General features: G+C 39.9%; 1 protein-coding gene across 5 annotated transcripts in view; it reads left to right on the plus strand.

The window, feature by feature from the left end:
* The window catches only part of afap1 (actin filament associated protein 1), a 95958-nt gene that overhangs the window by 42471 nt on the left and 33192 nt on the right, over positions 1-20295 (plus strand). For all 5 annotated transcript variants that reach the window (XM_080299782.1, XM_026157932.2, XM_026157914.2 and 2 more), the window contains exons 2-3: positions 10711-10839; positions 11691-11773. In XM_080299782.1, coding sequence (XP_080155908.1) covers positions 10711-10839; positions 11691-11773 — 212 coding nt within the window. The remainder of the gene's footprint in view (positions 1-10710; positions 10840-11690; positions 11774-20295) is intronic.

Below are 20295 nucleotides of genomic sequence, written 5' to 3' on the forward strand. Positions count from 1 at the left end.
CCACCCTGAAGTCAGAGGTTTTCTAACACAACCCTGGAATGACAACACAAATGCTTGATATCTCTCACTTGTCCTCATGTGATTGTGAAGTGAGTGCACAATAACAGGACCAATGCTAGCAGCTGCAAGGGTTTCGGGTGGCCCGGCAGTGCTTCAGTGCCCGGCATTTGGTGAGGTTTGTACAGACATCTATTGTGTACTACTGAAGCATGCAGTATATAATATTTTTGTTTAACCAGTGTGGATATAGAAGAGCCAGTATGCAGGTATAAAATAGATATCACAACTCAGCTAGGTCTTCTAGTTTCCCAGCTCAGGATTTTCTATGATACAGTAACAACACATACTGCAGTCCTTGCTGAAATATAAATAAGGAATCTTGATTTACTCTTAATAATACTAAGAAAAACTAATTAGGGCTCCTGTAGTGGAGCTTTGTTCGGTATTCTGGAAATAAACCCAACAGGTTGGTTTAGAGTAAACATTGTCCTCATGCATTCAGAGGAATTCAAAGAATTTTTTGGGGTGGAGTAGTATTAATTTATGCTTTTTTTGTTTTTATTGGTTTATGTTGTTTTATGTTGTATTGGTTTATGATGGTGTTCACTGATTGGAACTTCTCAGTTTAAACAGTGTTGGGAACACTGTCTATTACTAAAGAGGCCAGCCATGAGGTTTTACCTTCACCAATCTCCATGCTAAAAATACTTTGTCTCTGGATTTGTACAGGCTGCTTTAAACAATATGCAGGACAGTGATGATAACTATGGCATTTGTTTTTCAGGTCAAAATGGCACGCCCGATAAAGAGCAAACTTGTCATTGTCACAGACTCTCAAAATTAATCTTCTGTATCAACGTAGCTTTGAATGTATACAACATTTTAGTCAAATACCTTAAAACTGCAATTGATAGTTCTATGGTTTTTCTTATACATTAGTTTGATGATCTTCTCTGGCATGCCCCAAAAATTTTAAGTGTGGCTTCTATAATTATTTTTTACTGGGGTCATGTCCCACCATGAATTCCTGCTCCAGGGTGAAGCTGTCAAGCGTGGAGATCTACTGTAAAACACTCAGCAGAAATGACCTATTGTGACGCATACCAGAGTGCCATTGAAAAGATTTTTTGTCCAACGCAGTCATCACTCACCACCTGCCCTGTTTGTCAGAATTGCCTTCCTGCGATTTTTCTACTTCCCGAAAATGAAACCCAAGTTCTAAGACTGTCCTGACACACTGGTGGAGATCTAGTGCAAGAACAAAGGGGCATACGGGGACTTCTACAAAGTGACCTACAAATGGTAGAAGCTCAGAAAAATAGTACAGAAATGCACAAGAAGATGATCTTGAATGGAGATCAACCAAATTTAGCTCAGGCATATTTTTTCTAGATAAATCTTCTTTTTTTTTTCCTTGCTGCAGTTGTGGCAGTTTGAAACAGTGGAACAGTGTTGATTGATACTAAACATAAAACATACAAAACTGCAGTGACATTTTGCAAACAGTAATGACTGTCTCACTATACAGCAGTTTAGTGATAATCAATGCATAGCTGTTGTTTTTGATGCTGTTGATGTTGTTTTACTAGCTTCCCTTTGTCTATGCTATCTGCCAACCCTAACCCACTGGATCGGACACAGGTCACAGCCAAAGACGTTAACCCTAACCCTATCTTAACCTGTAATCTGGGAAAAAAAGTGGATACTTTTTAAAATATCAATTAGGGAAATTTTTTGGGAGAACTGTTTAATGGAAAGCAAAATTGCATACTTTAACTATCTAGGTCAGAGTTGGGATCGTTACCAAATGTTACTTGGGTTAGCAGTCAAATTTGAGCAACTGCTTGCTTCTAAAACATCTCTGATCTAAGGGACCTGGCTTGCTTTCCTTTCTATGTTGTTTTGAGCTGGTGGTGGATTTGAGGCAATAATAGAAAACCAAAGTCAACGTCAACTGTCTCTTTTAGCAAGTCCATGCTCAATAGCTCTCCCATTTATGGGGTGCTGTGCTTTGGGGGCAAATACAAGTGTTAAAGTGTTTATTGCCACTTATTATTGCAGCTTTCCTCACAGAAACTCTGAGTCGACAAGCAATTAATTGGAGTGTGTGTGATGTGGGAACGGTGGGTGCATGGTGTCACCGTACTGGCCTGCTTCGCTCATTTGGTTCTCCTTCCCTGCCTCATTCACCCCAATAGTGATTGAAGTTTAAAAGCTTTCATCTGTCAGACGCGTGAGCCCCTTCCTTTTTTTGGTGATGGATCCCAGCAGTGGAGAGGAGAGATGAGGAGAAATGACTTTGCCATTTCTCCATCCTTCCCTGCAGAGTTGGCCTGTCAGTAAGCTGGCATGTGGGAAGAGAGACTTTAATTTTGGGCCGACTAATCATAGCCCTCCCAGCCTTACCCCTGTGTCAATATGCATCTGGAAAAACACAGGGAAAAAGAATGGGGAGCGAGTGCCAAACTCAAGCACAATTCAAAGGACCCCAGTGTATGCCAAATAGCACAGAATGATATGGCATACATCCAGCTGGCAGCCTGTTGGTAGCCTACTGATTTAACATCATCAAACAAGCATTTGCCTTTGGACTCGTACTTTAAAGAAGTTAAAATAGTTCTGCTTATTGCAAGCATATATGGTCGCCTTGAAAATTTGGATGCATTAGGAGGAAATCACTTCTCATGAGTCTCACTAGCCTTCAACAAGCTTATTGTAATAGGATGAGTGCATTCACTTGTTAGCCTGTCTGCCTTTAACAAAGCTTTTAGGATTACAGTACAAGACTAAAGCTGCCTTGGTGGGGTGTCCTAATAGGAGGATAAGGGTACAGGGAGCTGTAATTTTGTCAGTTTGAGCGTTTGGTTGTGACTGTGTAGCTGCTGTTTACACTCGCACAGATAAGAGTGCCTCTGTGTCCTGTTTCTGTAGGTGGTGTTTAATAAGTAACTGATGAAAAGACCAAAGGCTTCTATCACAGTCAGGACAATGGGTACACCTACAGGAATCTAATTTGATTTAAATCAAAGTTAGACAGGCTTTAGCTATTTCAGATTGAAAAAAGGGGCAATCATGCATGATGAATTTTGTATTTTCAGTGTTTTCCACACATAGACTTTATTTGGAGACTGAGGTTAGTATTTTATGTCTGACAGAACAACGCTGTTTGTGATCAGACAAATAGCTGATCACAGTGTTCAGCCGCTTCTAACCAAATGCCAGTTTTATCTATTGCCTGGCTCGCTGACCTGTGAGAACCTGACCAGAACCTGTAGGAAGTAGAGAAATGGTTTATGTGATGTTACTCCGAGCTCACCAAGGCTTACAGAGCAGAACAAGGAACACAGCTGCCAACTTTAGCCCATGAAAGTGAAGTTAAGGTGAATTCATATACCATACACAAGGAAAACTTCAGACACAACGACTGTGTTTAACTATTAAATGGAAGTTTTTGAGTTAAATAAAAGATCTCATCCAAGGTGTCCTGGGATGAAATAGGCAGCATTGTGGAAAATTAATACCAGGGATGCCCAAATGCAGCTATAAAGTCCATATTCTAGGACCTCCAATCTTCTAGATTTCTCTTTACCAAATGTAGAAGGTGTGTACTACAGTTTGAGACTCAGTGGGATCGGTTTTTCAACTTGCTGTGACCAACCTGGTGCTAATAACAAAAGGTATGGTGCATGGCAAACAGACTGCTTGTTACAGTATATTGCTTTTTGCTAGTCTATTTGGGTAATTTATAAAACTTGCCTCATTCACACAAGATGGCCCCGCCCCTCCCTAAAGCCTGGTTCTGCCGTAGGGTTCTTCCTGGTAAAAGGGAGTTTTTCCTTCCCACTGTCGCCAAAGTGCTTGCTCATAGGTGGTCATATGATTTTTGGGGTTTTCTCTGTATGTATTATTGCAGGGTCTACCTTGCAATATAAAGCACTTTGAGGCGACTGTTGTTGTGATTTGGCGCTATATAAATAAAATTGAATTGAATTGAATTCATTTATTAGATGACATGTGCTGCTTCCTGAGCTATCACAACCTGTGGAAAATCGGAATTTTCCTGTGAAATTACTTTGTGTTGAATGTTCATGAGTTCTCAGATAGTAAATCAGAGACGTGTGCCTGTGAAAACTCCAGTCCACTACCTATATCTGAATTGAGCCATTTTGTGGATGAAACAAATGATGATGCTTAGTAGACCTACAGCCTCTATATCCTCACCAGTCAAAAACCATGTATAATGTGACACTCATTTCTCACACCCATGCAGCTACAATTCCCAGTCCAATCAAGAAAACCTCATGTCCTCCATTCCCACCAGAAGATCAAAACTACAAGCAGGAGTGTCTCCCCCTCCACAACCCTTCACCCCATCTTTCTTTTTGTCCAATGGTTTTTAGCTGAGCTCCCTCTAATTATCTTTTTAAAAGACATACCAAAGGGCGCATCATTACTATCCCCAAATATTGTTTGGTTTTAGAGCTTGCTTTGGGACTTCTCCCACCATATTTCCACCTCTCTTATCTTCTCTACACCTCCATCAGCACTTCCCTATCCCATCACCTTTCTTTTCTTTTTTTTTCTCCTTTTCACATCAGGGTTTTGCAGATGTGTGTTTGCGGTCTGGGAAACATCTGCTTCTACAGTAAACCACCTGTACAGTTCGATAGCAATCAGCCCCCCTCTGTGATGTTTGCTTGGCATGCCTGATGGAAGATAGAAAACACACAAACCTCATAATTACAGACCTGAGAAATGGGGCGGGAGCAAGGCAGCTTGTCTTTCATCATAAGTTAATGCAGCATCACCCATCCTCTGATCTGTTCAGAACTCTCCCTCTCGCCTGGTGCTCATCCAAGTTGAGGCTTTAAAAGTCTTTATGAAACATTTATGACTGGTAATAGCACACAACTTTCACAGCTTTCCACCAGCAGTGGGAAGGGAAAAAAACAGTACACAAGGCTACCAGTATAGGACTAAAATATCTGTATGTAGCGGAGGACATTTAATAGTTATTTTTATCTGATAAATTATAAAGTGAAGCTGAGAAGGGCAGTGAAAATTCAGATGGTAAGCAGTTACCTTTACAAGTTGGAGTTACGAAGGAGTTATCAGAGTGGAAAGGCAGATGATACTCTTCCTTTTCCCCCCAAAGTATTAAGAATTTTTCAGCTTGTCTGTGTGATGGTTTTTATGTAATCATGTGACAAATAAATACCTTCCAGCATCACCCTGTGTTTTGGTGGCATGTTGGAAGCAGTAACCATGACGATGCCAGACCATAAAACCAACCTCAATTAACAATAACCACCTTCTTACTGTAACACTGAACCCACAGTGCAGTTAAGCTTCCCAAAACCGCAGAAAGTGGGTGTTTGGAACTGTAAGTCTCTGGCTTCTCATGCATCTTTTAGGTGCACAAGGACTCCTTTAAAATCTGTTACGTGCCACAAAATAGCAGTTCTGGTTGAGCTGACCTGGTATGGCAGACAACATATTCAGCTGATTCAACTTTGGATAAGAATCTGAACTGTCAGGTCCATGAAAAAATAGTCTGAAAACATTATTGCGTCAAGCCTTGAAGTTTGAAGAACAAACAAAGGAAATATACTAGAAATCAATGTATGTGTTTGTTCCTGACATTATTGCTTTTATTACAAGTAAAGCTAATTAGAATCATCATTTTCTATGTTCTTGGTATATTTTGTATTGTTTTGCCATTCAAAGCATTTTATGGTTTTTTGTTAGAAATATAAACCCTACTCCTTGTTCACTTTTGGCACAGTGCATTTATACTCCCATCCAAGACTTAAAGACCTTTACCAAGTTTGTATGGCCCATTTATCCAAGTAAACTGAGCCCATGTTGATTTACAAAAATGGCATGGCTTTATGATTATGACAATGGTTTGGTATTAGAGTGACTTGGACCATTTTCTTAAAGGAAAAAAAACAATTCAGTTCAATTCAGTTTTATTTATACAGCGCCAAATCACAACAACAGTCACCTCAAGGCATTTTACATTGTAAGGTCGACCCTACAATAATACATACAGAGAAAAACCCAACAATCATATGACCTCTATGAGCAAGCACTTTGGCGACAGTGGGAAGGAAAAACGCCCTTTTAACAGGAAGTGCCGTCCGGCAGAACCAGGCTTTAGGAAGGGGCGGGGCCATCTGCTGCGACCGGTTGGGGTGAGAGAAAGAAAACAGGATAAAAGACATGCTGTGGAAGACAGCCAGAGATTAATAACAAATATGATTCAGTGCAGAGAGGTCTATTAACACATAGTGAGTGACGTAAATTGACTGAAGAAGGAATACTCAATGCATCATGTGAATCCCCCAGCAGCCTAGGCCTATTGCAGCATTACTAAGGGAGGATTAAGGGTCACCTGATCCAGCCCTAACTATAGCAAAAAGGAAAGTTTTAAACCTAATCTTAAAAGTAGAGATAGTGTCTGTTTCCCAAATCCAAACTGGAATAATTCCAGTTCTAATAGTTGCATTGCATTTCAGCAGTGTGTGTATGTTGAGGCAAATCCTGACCTGAAGTCCTGTCAGATAATCAAACTAAACACGTCTTCGAAGTGTTAAAGGCGCTGCTGGTAACAAGAAACAGACCTCCATTTTATACATTTTATCTCATCTAAGCTAGTGTGGACTAATCCTCTTTAACCAATAAGAAGAGTTCAATTCCGAAACAGCATGGTGTTGATGTATTATTTGTAATATGCTAATTTCCTAAACAAATTAGACAATGACGGCTTGTTGCATGGTCCTGTACAGCAAAACCAACTCTTCTTCGTGCCGACTGATGATGTTTGAGAAAACCAGCATTGCTTTGAGTCACTGGATAGCAACTGTCAGTGTTCCGTCAATCATAACAGCTGTATTCCAGGAAGAGGGCAGAAAGCCCTCCTCCCTCTAACCTTGCTAAGCATTTTTGCACAATAACAAAGCCGCAGGCTCTCAAGTTTTACATGAAATCCAAACGTGACCCCGTTGTCTCGTTCAAACACAGTCCTCACTTAGGAAAATCCCCTTTGATCTGAATACCTGGCAGTGAAAACATCCCTGTGAGTTGTCTAGGTGTTTTTAGTGTGTGTGTGTGTGTGTGTGTGTGTGTGTGTGTGTGTGTGTGTGTGTGTGTGTGTGGGGATTGATGTTTTGGAAAGAGCACGTATTTTTTGTCATGCAGACCGAATGCTAACACAGCAGATGTGGTTTGGGGTACATATGATTAATGTATGCAGATATCAGAAAACTGACTAAAATATTTATGGCATTAGAATCAAAAAGCTAGAATACATGACACAAACACATGCACTGCCTTTTATGTTGAGTACAATGAAGGGCATTATGGAAATGGAAAAATGAGGCTGAATGAACAGGGTGAGATGGGGAAGAAAGGACGTGGGCAGTTTGTTTGCACAACATGTTTTTTTTTTTATTATTTTATTTTCCTGCGTGCCCTTAGGCCTTCTTTGAGGGTGGTCCTTGCCTCCACCTCTTCATGTTCTCTGCCATCTTTGGTGAACTGGGGAGCTCACTTTCGGTTGTTAATGCGCACAGGTTGTGTTTTTTGGCCACCCCTGTGGAGGTAAAGTATTGCACACGTTGCACAAAGCTCTAAGAAGCAGTAAATGGAGCAGTAAATAGCTGCTTGGCTGTTCAGAGTTTAGTACAAAATCAGGTAGTGCTGAAAGTGATCCAGGGAGCGTGTACCTTCGCAGTGAGGGATGTTACTACTTGTTTATCTGCAAGTACAGAGTGATAGTGTAGGTGAAGTGCAAGTAATCTTTCTGCTGTAAAAGGATTTAAAGCACTCCGACTTACAGATATTTGGGGTTGATTGTTGGGTTTTCTCTGTATTATCATAGGGTCTTTACCTTACAATGGAAAGTGACTTGAGGCTTTGAGATTGTGATTTGGTGATATATAAATAAAACTGCATTGAAATATGTTTTTCCATTGGTGGCTCAGGAGTTAAATATTTTCTGTTGTTATTGTCATCGTTAATTGCAGTTTTAGTGGTATTACATGCACAAACGGAGGAAACATGTTACTCCATGTTAGTCTCCCCATCACCCTCACTTTTTCTGTTTATCTTTCACTCCAGCCCCCTTTTCCTCACCGGACTCTCCTGTAGTATAATCAGATTATGTGAGGAATGTGGGAAAGTGTCTGTGTATTCAGTGTCAGAGCTGCTCTCTAACAGTCAAGCAGCAATAAAGATGAACCGTGGCTGCACTGGATACAAACATCTATTGATTTTATTGTCATAACGCTGAGATATTAATATGAAGAGCATTAATGCTTTTTGCCAGCTACCTGCACCATCATCTGTTTTTGTTTAGTTAAATGCTTGTGGGAATTGTGATTACATGTGGTATTCAGACCTGTTTTGAATAGACCCTCCAACTCGGGCCCAGTGGCATGGGATAGTGGAAGAAATTTTTGGAATGGAAAGACTTACCTTTGTCCTTAGACTTGAGCTTGAGAAATTCAAGAAGCTCTGGGAAAAATGGATTGTGTACTCCCTTTGTACTGAACAATTAAATATTACCATGATGTAAGTAGATACTAATGTTGAGACTGTGTATGTCTTCCATGCTGACCTAAAGTTTTGTATTCTCGTACTGTAAATTAATAAATAAAAAGTTATTAAAAAAAAGACCTGTTTTGAATGAGATATATGAGGTCTGCTACTTCATGACTTATGTCTGTTATAAAATAGCCTGAAATAGTCTTAATGGCATGTGACATGCTAAACTGCTGTGACATTTGGCACATGGGTTAGCCATTAGGCCAGCTTATCTCCTGTGCCTGTTGCTCAGATATCGGTTAAGCTGATTTCATGTGATTATATGGAAACACAAACATATCACAGCTTGCTTGGAAGCAAGTCCTGTCTGTATGTTTGATGCTAATGTCTCCCATAAAGATTAGTGTACATTTTTTTGTGTGTCATGTAACACAAGTTTAACTTTTCAAAGTCACTATAATCAAATGAAGGTAAGGGTCAGCGTTATTGGTCATTTAGTTTTGAATAGTTTTGAACAAAATGTGAATGTTTTTGAAAATTCCAGACTTTTAAATTCATACACAGTTGTTTGGCTTGTAGTTTAATTACTTCATCTTCAGTTCCTCGTGCCTCTTTTCTCGTTTTGGGCCTGGAGAAGTGGATTAAAGTCAGGTTCAGTGTCGTCACTAAGGCTACGTCCACACGTGCCCGGGTATTTTTGAAAACGCAGATTTTTCTATGCGTTTGCACCTTTCGTCCACACGTAAACGGCGGTGTGGACGTAGCCTAAGATCTCACTAAGAAATTTCCTTCTGCAGCCCCAGAAAACAAAAACAGTAATCTATTCTCTGACGGGGAGAGTTTAAAACCTAAAAAAACAAAAACAAACTAGTTTGTAGATGCACAAAAAGTCAGATCCAGTAAATTTGCCAGGTTAGTCTGCTCAGCAGCTGCTCTCAGATTGTTTCTGAATCACGCTCAGACATTCAGTGACTCGACGTTGTCACAAAGGGCAGTAACCACAGAAAGTCCTCATTAACTCCACTTAACATTTTCAGTCTGCAGCTGCTGTCCAGGATGATGCAGTGCCTTTTGATACAATCAGGTGTTAACAAAAAGCTTCACTGAGCTGGGACCCTCATCTTGAGACAGTGCTTCTTATCTGAGTGTCTGTGCAAAGCGTGGCATCTCAGAGTCACGCTTCTGAGCCCAATCAAATGCTCTCAGATCAAGTGTGTGGAGATAGACTCACTGATACCTTGCTCCCATACCTATCTGCGAGCTATGTTCTGTATTCGGTTTCCCTGCTTTTGTTTTGCTCTGTGTGGGAAGCTGCTGGTGTATTTTTCACCTGCGGCTATAATTCCATCAGGTACATTGCCAGATCTGTCCCTGCCCAGCACCTATCAGCTTGCTGGCTCTGTGCACTTGAAGGACTGTCAGCGCTTGTGATTGATTTACTTGAAAATTCTGTTTTCCACAGGGCCACCTGGCTGCCCACTTATGTTACATAACAGTATTTTGTGCTTTTCCAGTATCTGTTTAATGTTGGTTTGTTGCACAGGGCCAAAAAATACTTGTCAGTGTGTTTTAACTGAAACATGCGCTACATTGGGACTGATTAATGAGCAGCTAATGCTGGGGCCTGTTTGTGTGCCACCAAAAGGTTGTTTGGGAAGCCCAGCACTCACTTTTCACATTCTGAAACACTCTGTTTCACTCAATACAGTATTAAATTGGTATTAATCCACAGGTCAAAATAGTTCAAAGAAAATAATAATCTCTTACAATGTAAGCATTAGAATGTCATCATCATTTTGGGTAAACGCTTACCAAATATGACTCGTGAATGAAAACTATGGTACAGTTGTGCGGTGTTGTAGTGATATAGTCTATACTGCTCTTCATCTGCAAACACAGTGCATTAGTGTTTCTGTTGGCTGATGGTGTACATCTGCTCAGTTAAACAAAGGTAAACAACTAACTAGTCTTTGATTTCTCACCCAGCTCTTAATTGCAGACAGTGAAAAACAGAAAAGCAAGCTGTAAGAGTAACGTTCCACAAATTAGTTGTTTTCAGTATTGGTGCGATCACACAAAGATAAAGTAGCGTAGGTCTCATTCCAATTAGACTAGAGTTCCATAACCTGACTCTTTGATATTTGTGTATTTGTTCTCCAGCAATGGAGGAGCTGGTGTGTGAGCTTCGTCTGTTTCTGGACCTGCTGGACAGAGAATATCTGAGTGCTGGGGTCCGAGAGAAGAAGATACACCTCTCCAATATTCTGCACAGAGTACTGTCCGACAAAGGTGAGGATTAAACTTATACTGCACCTTCTGAAACACTTTAAGGGACTCAGAGCTGGAGTAAGTCCATTAGGTGGTCAGATATTAGATACAACACCTGACCTTACTATGGCTGACTGCAGGAGTTCCATGAGCAGTCTGGTACATACACAAAGAATGTAGACCACAATAAGCTGGTCCTAGGTCAGTGTGGGATTGAATTGTATGGTTGCTGTCATCATAGAGTTATATTGGTTTACATTTACTTATAAAACCCTTTACTTGTAAGCTAATATAGCCAAAAGTTGTTTATGACAGATTAAAAGAGTTAATTTCATCAGTTTGATGTTTTCTGAGCTTTTCTTTAACACAGACTTTTTTCTTTAAGATGTGTGTGGCTGCCATTATTGAAATAAAATTCAAATGCAAAAACATGTTTATATTAAAATCTGGATGAATCGAACATGAAAAGAAGATATACACAGAAATTTTATTGTATTTTTGTTTCTTGTTTGCATCCTTAAACGCGAAGATTGTTTTAGTGCTATACTGGAAGCCTCAAAACATGAGATTATTCACACAAATTCATAATGACGTTTCAGTTTTCTATCAACAACAAAATGTCACGTGTAGAAATATTTATTGGAGATTTTGCATTTTAACATTAAAAATATCCACAAAGGGACCTTGTAATGAGGAGCAGAAGTGAAGCGCATTAAAATCAGAGAAACACAGAAGCACAGTCTATTTGGTTCTATAATTTTAAGAAGGGAAATTACGACATTTTATTTTTTGTCACTACTTAGATTTGACACTAGTGGCACTGTAAAGCATCTTCTTGTTTATATTCATAATAGCCACTTGATTTCTTCTAGAGCCTTCATTCAAGTCAGAGATACACAGCGGACTGCCTGCTCCACCTCAGATGCCACTTCCAGAGATCCCTCACCCCTGGATGGTAAGACTGAAGTTTATTTAGATTTATTAATTTTAGTTCTCTGTAATTTGGCCATGCTGGAACTTATTGCAAGCAGTGCTCACAGTAAGAGTTATACCGAGTTCCAGTATGCGTTCTGGTTGTCTGACTAAAGAGAGTTGTTTCTACAAATACCAGATAGCCCTGCGTCATTCTGCTTCCGCTGCTATGGGTCATCCTCTCAGCCCAGCTGCTTTAATGCAAAACCAAGCAAATCAATGGTGAAGGACAAAAGAATACTTTATTTTCAGGACACTGCTGAGTAACTACATTTTGAGCAATGAAGTGCAAGTCACATGTAATTTATTTATAAGTAAGTGATAAATAAAGGAAAGACAGCTCATTTTCTTCCTAACGTTTCTGTATACGACCCAATTTGATCCCAGCGTTAAATTAAAAGCGACAATATTGACATCCAGGACGAAACTAGAAATTACTATTTTAAATAATACATTAGGCCTTATAAATAAAACATAGCCAATAAATATCGAATATAAAATGATTTGACAACTGTCTATAAAACAATGCACTATTCTTAATGTTAGGTCAGTGTTAGAGGCTTTACTTTATAGTGCTGCTATTTGCAGTTGCACTACTTTCCCCAAACTAGCTAATTTTGTCACATCATCTGTTCAAAGCTGAACATTACCTCCCAGTTTGCATTCATTTACAACATTTCATTGAATTTAGGTCCAATTTCAAATCCCCTTTGGATATTTTTGGGTTTTGTTGTGAAGAAGGCAAACTTCTGATAGTAACAACTGTGTTATGTAACAGAAATAACTTCATCATGTTAACACTACAGGAATATTTAACATTCATGCAGGACTGCTTACCAGTAACACACAACTGGTGCTAGTAGAAACTGCAGAGAAATGACCAATAACGCTGACCCTTACCTTCATTATTATCAGATGGTGAACTTGTTAGCAATACACTGAAGTTCTGTGCACAAGTTTTTGTGACACCCTGCACCTGAATGGTGTTAATCACGCAAATGCCAGCGCTACCAATGCAGCAGGACATAGAAACCATATGAGATGTGTTTTACAGTCACTTGTAAAGCAGTTGGAAGGCCTGTCATGGCTTCAGTATGTTTTCCTCTCTCGTACTGCGCCTCACATCGCCATGACAGTCAATGAGGACCGTAACATCTCTGTTAAAACAGTGATGTGTGTGTCATTATTGTGAAAGTGAGATGTGCATGTAAAAAGACCCAGTGTGAAGAATAACAGTGTGTGTCTGCCATTATTGTGGGAACAGATGCCTGTGATAAAAAGCAGGTGGCTGTGATGGCTTGCAAAGCCTTTATTTCATAGCAATAAGCCACAACACCTTGTTCTACATCTTACTCACACACACACGCAGGACACGCACACATTCCAAGGCACAAGGCCTTACAGTGCAGTTTGTAATTAGAACCAGTCGTCAGCCTCAGCCTCCTCTGGTGACCCCAGTGTGTGTCTGGAAATCACAGCCGAGGGTTTCCCAGAAAACTAGGCGAGTGAGGAGGAGGAGTTTCTGATGTTTCTGTGTCTCTGCTTGTTGTCTCTCTTCTCTGCTGCCCCAATCAGAACCAGTAACATAAGAAAATACATAGCAGAGCCTTGCACGACACCCCAGACTCTCGGGCCTGTTCGGTGCTTACCGTACCTTTATTTAAACAAAGCACATAGGCACACAATTACACAACTCTTTCTGTCTTTTATGGAAAGAGTGAAGTTTTTAGCAGGTCTTCATCACTGGCTGAAGGAGACCCACTCAGGACTGGGTTGAGCATTTTGATTTTTAACTTACTTTTTGTTGAATTTTGTATTTGTTGTTTGGTCGAGCGTGTGAGACGGATAAACACTGGAACAGCCTGTAAACACGGTTATAGCGGAAAAAAGACGCCAGCTTCTCCTTGTTTCCCTCCCCACCATTGTGTGTTGTTTTAATTTAAATAAAATGTTTATGTTTTTTTCTGAACATAGACTACTGCCTTTCTTTCCGTTATGAGTTTGAGTGAATAAATCGCCACGTTTGGGCGCACTCTCAGGAGGGTGCATTTGCTTGCAACTGGAAGAGGATGCCGTTAAACAGTGCTATTATTTCTTCAGTTGACTCCTTCTCTTAGCCTCAACCAGCATTATTAGCAAACTTACTCATGGGCAGATAAATAGATGAATAAATCTCTCTTAGTTGATATATTCGTCCAAAATCATCCAACCATACTTTATACACTTTATCCAACAATATCATGCTCTGGACACTGGCTTTATATGTGTACAAAGTAATCATAATACTAACGACAGCATAAGCTGTGACAAACATTCAACAGCAGGGATTTTCATCAGCAGAAAAGAAAGCAGCTAAAATATATTAAGTGGTTAAAAAGAGCCATTCACATTAGAACAAAACCTCTCTGAGTAATATATGTGCAGGGTTTGCAGAGTCGCAGCAGTAAAGTATAATTCTCATAAATATACTTGGATGGAAACCCAGCTACTGTCTTTTATTTTGTGCCAGCTCTCTGTCTCCCTGTTGCCGTCTCTGCTCTGAAATTACCATCTATCACATTTCCACACTGACCTCTGGAGAAGCTGTCCAGACTGAGGAAAAAAGTGTTGTGCTCCCTTTCTCCACTCTTCATTTCTTGCAAAATTTCCACCGCCTGCAAATGAAACAACGGACAAATGGTTAAGAGGAAAAGAGAGAGGAGGCGGCTAGAAAGAAAAGAGTAAACAGGGTAGAGAGTTAAAGAAACAAAGATTTCATGTTGATGAAAAACAACCTTGTTAGTCATGAGAAGTTGCAGTTATTTGTGTTATACGGCATCAGTCTTTAGTTGGTCTTGGTGAAGAAGTGGAACATGGACTAGAGCAATCTGGTGAAATAATAGACAAGGAAGACAGTCACTTTGTGACCCGTCGAGCCTCAAAGCCAAACCGACACTCACGTACACAAAGAGCCTGTGCCTTTAGAAGCTGAATCAGTCCTTAGCTTCCACATTTTGATTACTAACAGTTACATAAGGAATACTTAGTTTAGAGTAGCTCACTTGATGTACAATACTTAATCAGAGGACAGTGGTATTGGAATTTATTACTCAAACCCAAACAATATGCAGATTGAAGACTCTTCCAGAATATTCTGCTAGTATATGAAGTGCAAAAGAAGACAAATGGCTTTGCACAGACTTCCACGATAAGTTTATTTACTGCTGAATTGTTCTGGAGTGTGTCATCACATTTAGTCCATTTCAGAACTTATTCGCTTGTTAAAATAATTTTATTTCCAGGTGTTTGTGGCATTTTTTTTTTTCACATCTTAAGGCCTTTGTTCAAGAGTATATACGATCTTGAAAAGACATTCTTAGTGTTTTTACAAACTTAGTGGGGCATGTTAACACAGTGTAGCTCTTAGCAGAGCATGACAGTCACATGTGTGACACCCGTTAGCCTTTGCATGAGCAGAGGAAAACAAAGAAACAAAGACATGATGTGTGTAAACTACTCCAATTCTTTCCCAAGGGCAAACTTGTGATTGACTCTTACACACACACACACACACACACACACACACACACACACACACACACACACACACACACACACACAGCAGGATATCCACTAACCAAACAGACTTCCACTGGATCCTGTTTTAGTTTATCAAGCTGAAACTGGTCTACTTTGAGTCACTATATTGTCTTTCCCTAATTGTATATGCATATAAAGTTGGTCTTTATATATTTATATAAAAGCACAACAAAAAGGGGGTAGTGTCCACTTTAAAGTTTTTCACCAAAACTCCAAAACCACAATGTTAACAGCACTGATTCGTGACAGTGTGATAGGGTTACAAGTCTGAGATGATGGAATAGGCTGTCATCTGGAATAACTTCATTTCCGAGAGTTGAGTGCCAGATAACCCAGAAACTAGAATATCTGTAAACCTACAGAACAATAACACTACTGATCATGTTTTTTCTCAGTATAAATATAACTAAAGTTCAATAATTGTTTGATGCAACAGCACAATATTTTGTCACCTTAAATATATTTATCTGTGTACACTGGACATGTTGGTGATGCCTGCTAATCAAAGACAGACAAAACAACGAAGCAATTAGAAATTATGCCAAGCCTTTAATCCGTACAAGTAGTGGGTTTGCTGACAGAGCAGCTGAACCCTTTTATGTCAGATTGATCCTTTCCACAACACTCACCTTATAAATCTCTACGTTCCTCCATGGAAGAGGATCACAGCACCATTTTACAATGTGCTACATGCGACACGTAAATGCACAGAAACAGTAAAAACAAGGTCTGGCTCTGATTGGATCATAATGACTAATAAGTATGACGAAATCCCACTGAAGTCCTCTTCTTGTCATCCTGTCACTTTTCATATTCAGGATTTATGTTACATTAATATTTCTCTTTTATCTTTGGCATGAAGTACATTGCTGTCATCAAAAAGCTTGCCGCTTCAGCCACATGAATGGTTTTCATCCAAAATTTGAGCAGTTTAAAGAAGAATACTGGAAAATAAAATGTAAATTGTGCGTGTTTCCATTAAACTCCTTTAAAGAAAACAAATGGACTTCCAGATGGAGAATGGAGCTCCACCCAACATGAAAAATAGTAAACATCTGCCTAAAATGTTTCTGCATTGTTCATGCTTCGTGTTGTCACGTGATGAAAAAAGGAGGTGAGATATTTAAAGTCATCTGTTGTGGCAGTGCACCATTGATTTGTGTTTTTTCTTTTAATTTTAATAGCAATGGAACAAACATTCAGTTTTGATGAATCTGAATTTTAACTTTGGTCTCAAGCTTTTTTTGTTTTACTACTCACAACTACTTTTACCAACATTTCGAGCACACAGCGGTGAAGAACTTTTTTGGGTCCAAAACAATTTCCCCAGTTGCTTTGACAGTTCATTCGACATTTATGTTACAAAAAACAGTTAAAGCTGCTCTTAAATGTCCCGCAAGCCCAAGGTAAAGGTTTGTGTCTAAGATCCCCACACCACAAAACAAATACTGTAAACCAGAGAGAAGAAGAAAATTCTTAGACTGCAACCTCAAGTGTTAGGAATTTTTGTTGATTTTTTTGAGTTCTAATGTTTGCTGCAGTCACCTTCAAGTCAGGATTCGTTTCCTCGGCTGTATCCTAAGGGCTGCACTGTTCGAGCAGAATGTGAACCAGTCCTCCTGCTAGTTGAAACACAAATGATTTCCATCTGTGTTGATGTTGGAGAACAGTGCCACCTCTCCCTTTCTCCTCTCTTCCCTTGCTTTTCCCCTGACACAGACACAGCGGGAGGCACACCATTAGTTACCCATGTAATGCACACTAAAGTTAGTTGTATCATGCATGAGAAACTCACGCCGAGCATCCCGTTCTTCCGTGCTTCAAGCATTCACGTCACAGAAGTGTGCTCACGTGGTCGACGTGCTATACACGGTAACAGGGCTGCATCATCCGTGGATCCGTATGTCTAGAATTCATTTGGAATTCATTTTCTCCTCTTCTCATTTTGATTCAGACCTCCCTCCCTCCCAGGTCTTTTTTAAAGATGGATATTCATCTCAGCACAAATGTAGCTAGTACTATAACCATACAGTATTCTGTATGGTTATGTATTACTGGAAGTTGTGAGGAATCTTTGTTTTTTAAACCACCATCTTCTCTGAGTGTTTTTTACTCACTTATAAAACATTGTGTATTGCTGTATGTCTGTGAAGGTTCTCAGTCATCCAGGTCCTCAGAGTCCAAGGAGCATCTGGACTTCTTTAAGTTTCCTTGAAGACGTTTCACCTCTCTTCCGAGAAGCTTCTTCAGTTCTAAGAGCGTGGGTAGGTAGAGAATCAATAGGGGGGTCCAAGACCCTCTAGGGGACACTCCCATAGGGCTTAAATCTGGGACTCTTCACCAATTGCTCTTAGAACTGAAGAAGCTTCTTGGATGAGAGGTGAAACGTCTTCAAGGAAACTTAAAGAAGTCCAGATGCTTTTCTTTCCAAGCTCCTTAGACTATATTGCTGTATATTGCCAAACCAAATTATTCCTAGCCTGAAGGGGAAACACTCACCCAACTAAGTGTGTCACTGTACAGTGTCAAGCTACACGGTGCGTGCGTGGCAACAGTTGGATTGCTATCAAACATATTGAGTTGAACCAGCCCTGTTTTACTTTTGTATGGCCTCAGAAATTATTTGTCTTCAGGAGTTTTTCCACGCAGTGTGTTTTTCATTTGGTGCTGATGAATCTGTTTTCATATTTGACTTAATTCCTCTGTGGGGTTTCCCTACTTTGTGGCTTGGTATACCACAGCAAAGCATTTCGTGACATCAGCAGTATTGTGTCATTGACTTGTGACAGGAAATGAAGTTGTTTAACAGATTGTATTGTAAGGTGTCACGCTTTGTCACTGGGATAACCAAACAAGTGGGAAATTGGAGATTGAATAGGTCTTAACTGCAGAAAGCAGTAGGCCTTTGCTTAATGACACATGCACACAACATGGTTAATCTTAAGGGCCAGAACTGTTTCAGTTACTAACACTCTTTGGAAAAAGTCCCCACTGAGTAACTGGAGCATGGATGGAAAACCTATTTCACAACTTTTTCCCCCACTCTAGTGCATTTGAAGGCTTTTTACAATGCCAAGTTTCTTTTTTTTCTTCCTGACACATGATGTGATTGAAGTGACTAAATAAAGCACAGAGGGAAAATTGAGTCTATTTCTGCAGTCTAGTAGAGAACTAACAGAATTTACAATTGAACCAAACAAAAGTTAGGGGTGCTCGTATTTGACCAAGATGCCCATTAACCCATGAATTCATACTACAGTGTACTCTATACACTGTCGGACTATTGTTCAGTGACTCTGATCACAGCATGTATACAAATGGGAATGGTTATTGGAGCATGGAAAATGAATAGCCAAATTCCTTTAGTGGCCTAAAGAGATAGTGGATCTGATTGATAATCCCATGTAGTTCCTGCTGCTATAAATTCACAAGAATTGAATTGAATAAGCCTGAAGAGCTTCTAAATTACAATTTTAGGTTTTCTCTCAAAAGGTTACTGGCAGTATGATATCATGCTTGTAGCTATATAGATATAATTGAGTGATCATGTCATAAAATCAGCCAGTCCATTTAAGGGTTAATCTTAAATACCACACATGAATTAATAAACATTCAGAGAACTGCTGCATGCGGTGGAGGTGAAGTTTAAACTTACCTTGTATTCAGTTGGCTGTTAGCAGTAGTGACAGCAGCTTGCAGAACGAGGGTGGTCTTTAATCTAGTGTTTTCTTGAAGGCACCACCTAATGGCCATTAAAGAAACTGCTTGTTCGCAGAAGATGTTGCAACCCTATTTTAAAACTCGACAGTTTAGCAGTTAAGTCCTTGGCTCAGTTATCACAGTAATTGTGATTATTTGTTGGAAATAGTCCTGCATAGCCAGACTTTTAACTGGAATGAAAGAAGTCTGGGAAAAGGTCCTTTTGTCTGAGCCAAACGCTGACAGTCGACTAGCAGTATAGGCTAGAGGGGCTGATCATGATAGCATATCATGGTATTGGTACTGAAATGTCATTCTTTCAGAACAGAAATGCAGATGGACCACATAATATCATGTAATTTGAAAACAATGGGGGACTTATTAGATAGCTTATTGAACAGAAAACACTGGCAAATGTATTTTCCAACTGTAAAATGTTTCACTTTGTTGCAATCAGATTAGTTGAGTTCATACCCAGACAAAGAGCAAATGTGCAGAGCACTTCTATAATATGTCTAAATATTTTCATGAAACTCTGCTTCACTGAGGTGACTTCTTACTTATTTGCAATACAGAACACTATTTAGATATGACAGGCTGGCCCACCTCATCCTGCTTTCCAAAATTGCAGACCACCAGCTCATGCTGGCTTCCACTGGCTCCTCATTGTGAGGTGTGAGAAATGGAGGAAATGCCCAACCCTGTCTGAGTCTCACTCTGGTTATTTTTTCAGGCAAGGTGGCACTTCCTCCAGTAACGGCACTCTGGTGAATGCACCTGTCCTGCAAAACGCACATTTTACTGGCCCAGCTGAGGCAGGAAAAAGTAAAAAAACAATGCGGGGGAAGCAAAGAATGAAGTTTCAAAAATGGGAGTTGTGTGAAAGGTTTTGTTTTGTCAGAGGTAACACTAGCATGGGTGGTTCATGTATAAACAGGGAGCTGGAAATCTTAGATATGTATCACAGAGGCTGGCAGACACTGAGCTTGGTCCTGCAGTCCTGCAGAGAGAGTTTTTAGGTTTCGTCCCATATTACTGTGTCTCTTGTTTGAAATGTTTAGCGGTTTGCTAATCACCTGACTTCCAGATTGAGTTCCCCTCTCAAACAATGAAACTTTCAGTGCTGCTACTGGACAGAAGCCACTCCTCTAGCCACCATAATGTATGCTGTGGTTGGTTTCTCACAAAACTCAAATTGGCTACGGTGCTGCATTAAGGTTTCATAAT

This window comes from Astatotilapia calliptera, chromosome 3, assembly GCF_964374335.1.
Source record: "Astatotilapia calliptera chromosome 3, fAstCal68.1, whole genome shotgun sequence".
NCBI classification, from domain to species: Eukaryota; Metazoa; Chordata; class Actinopteri; order Cichliformes; family Cichlidae; genus Astatotilapia; species Astatotilapia calliptera.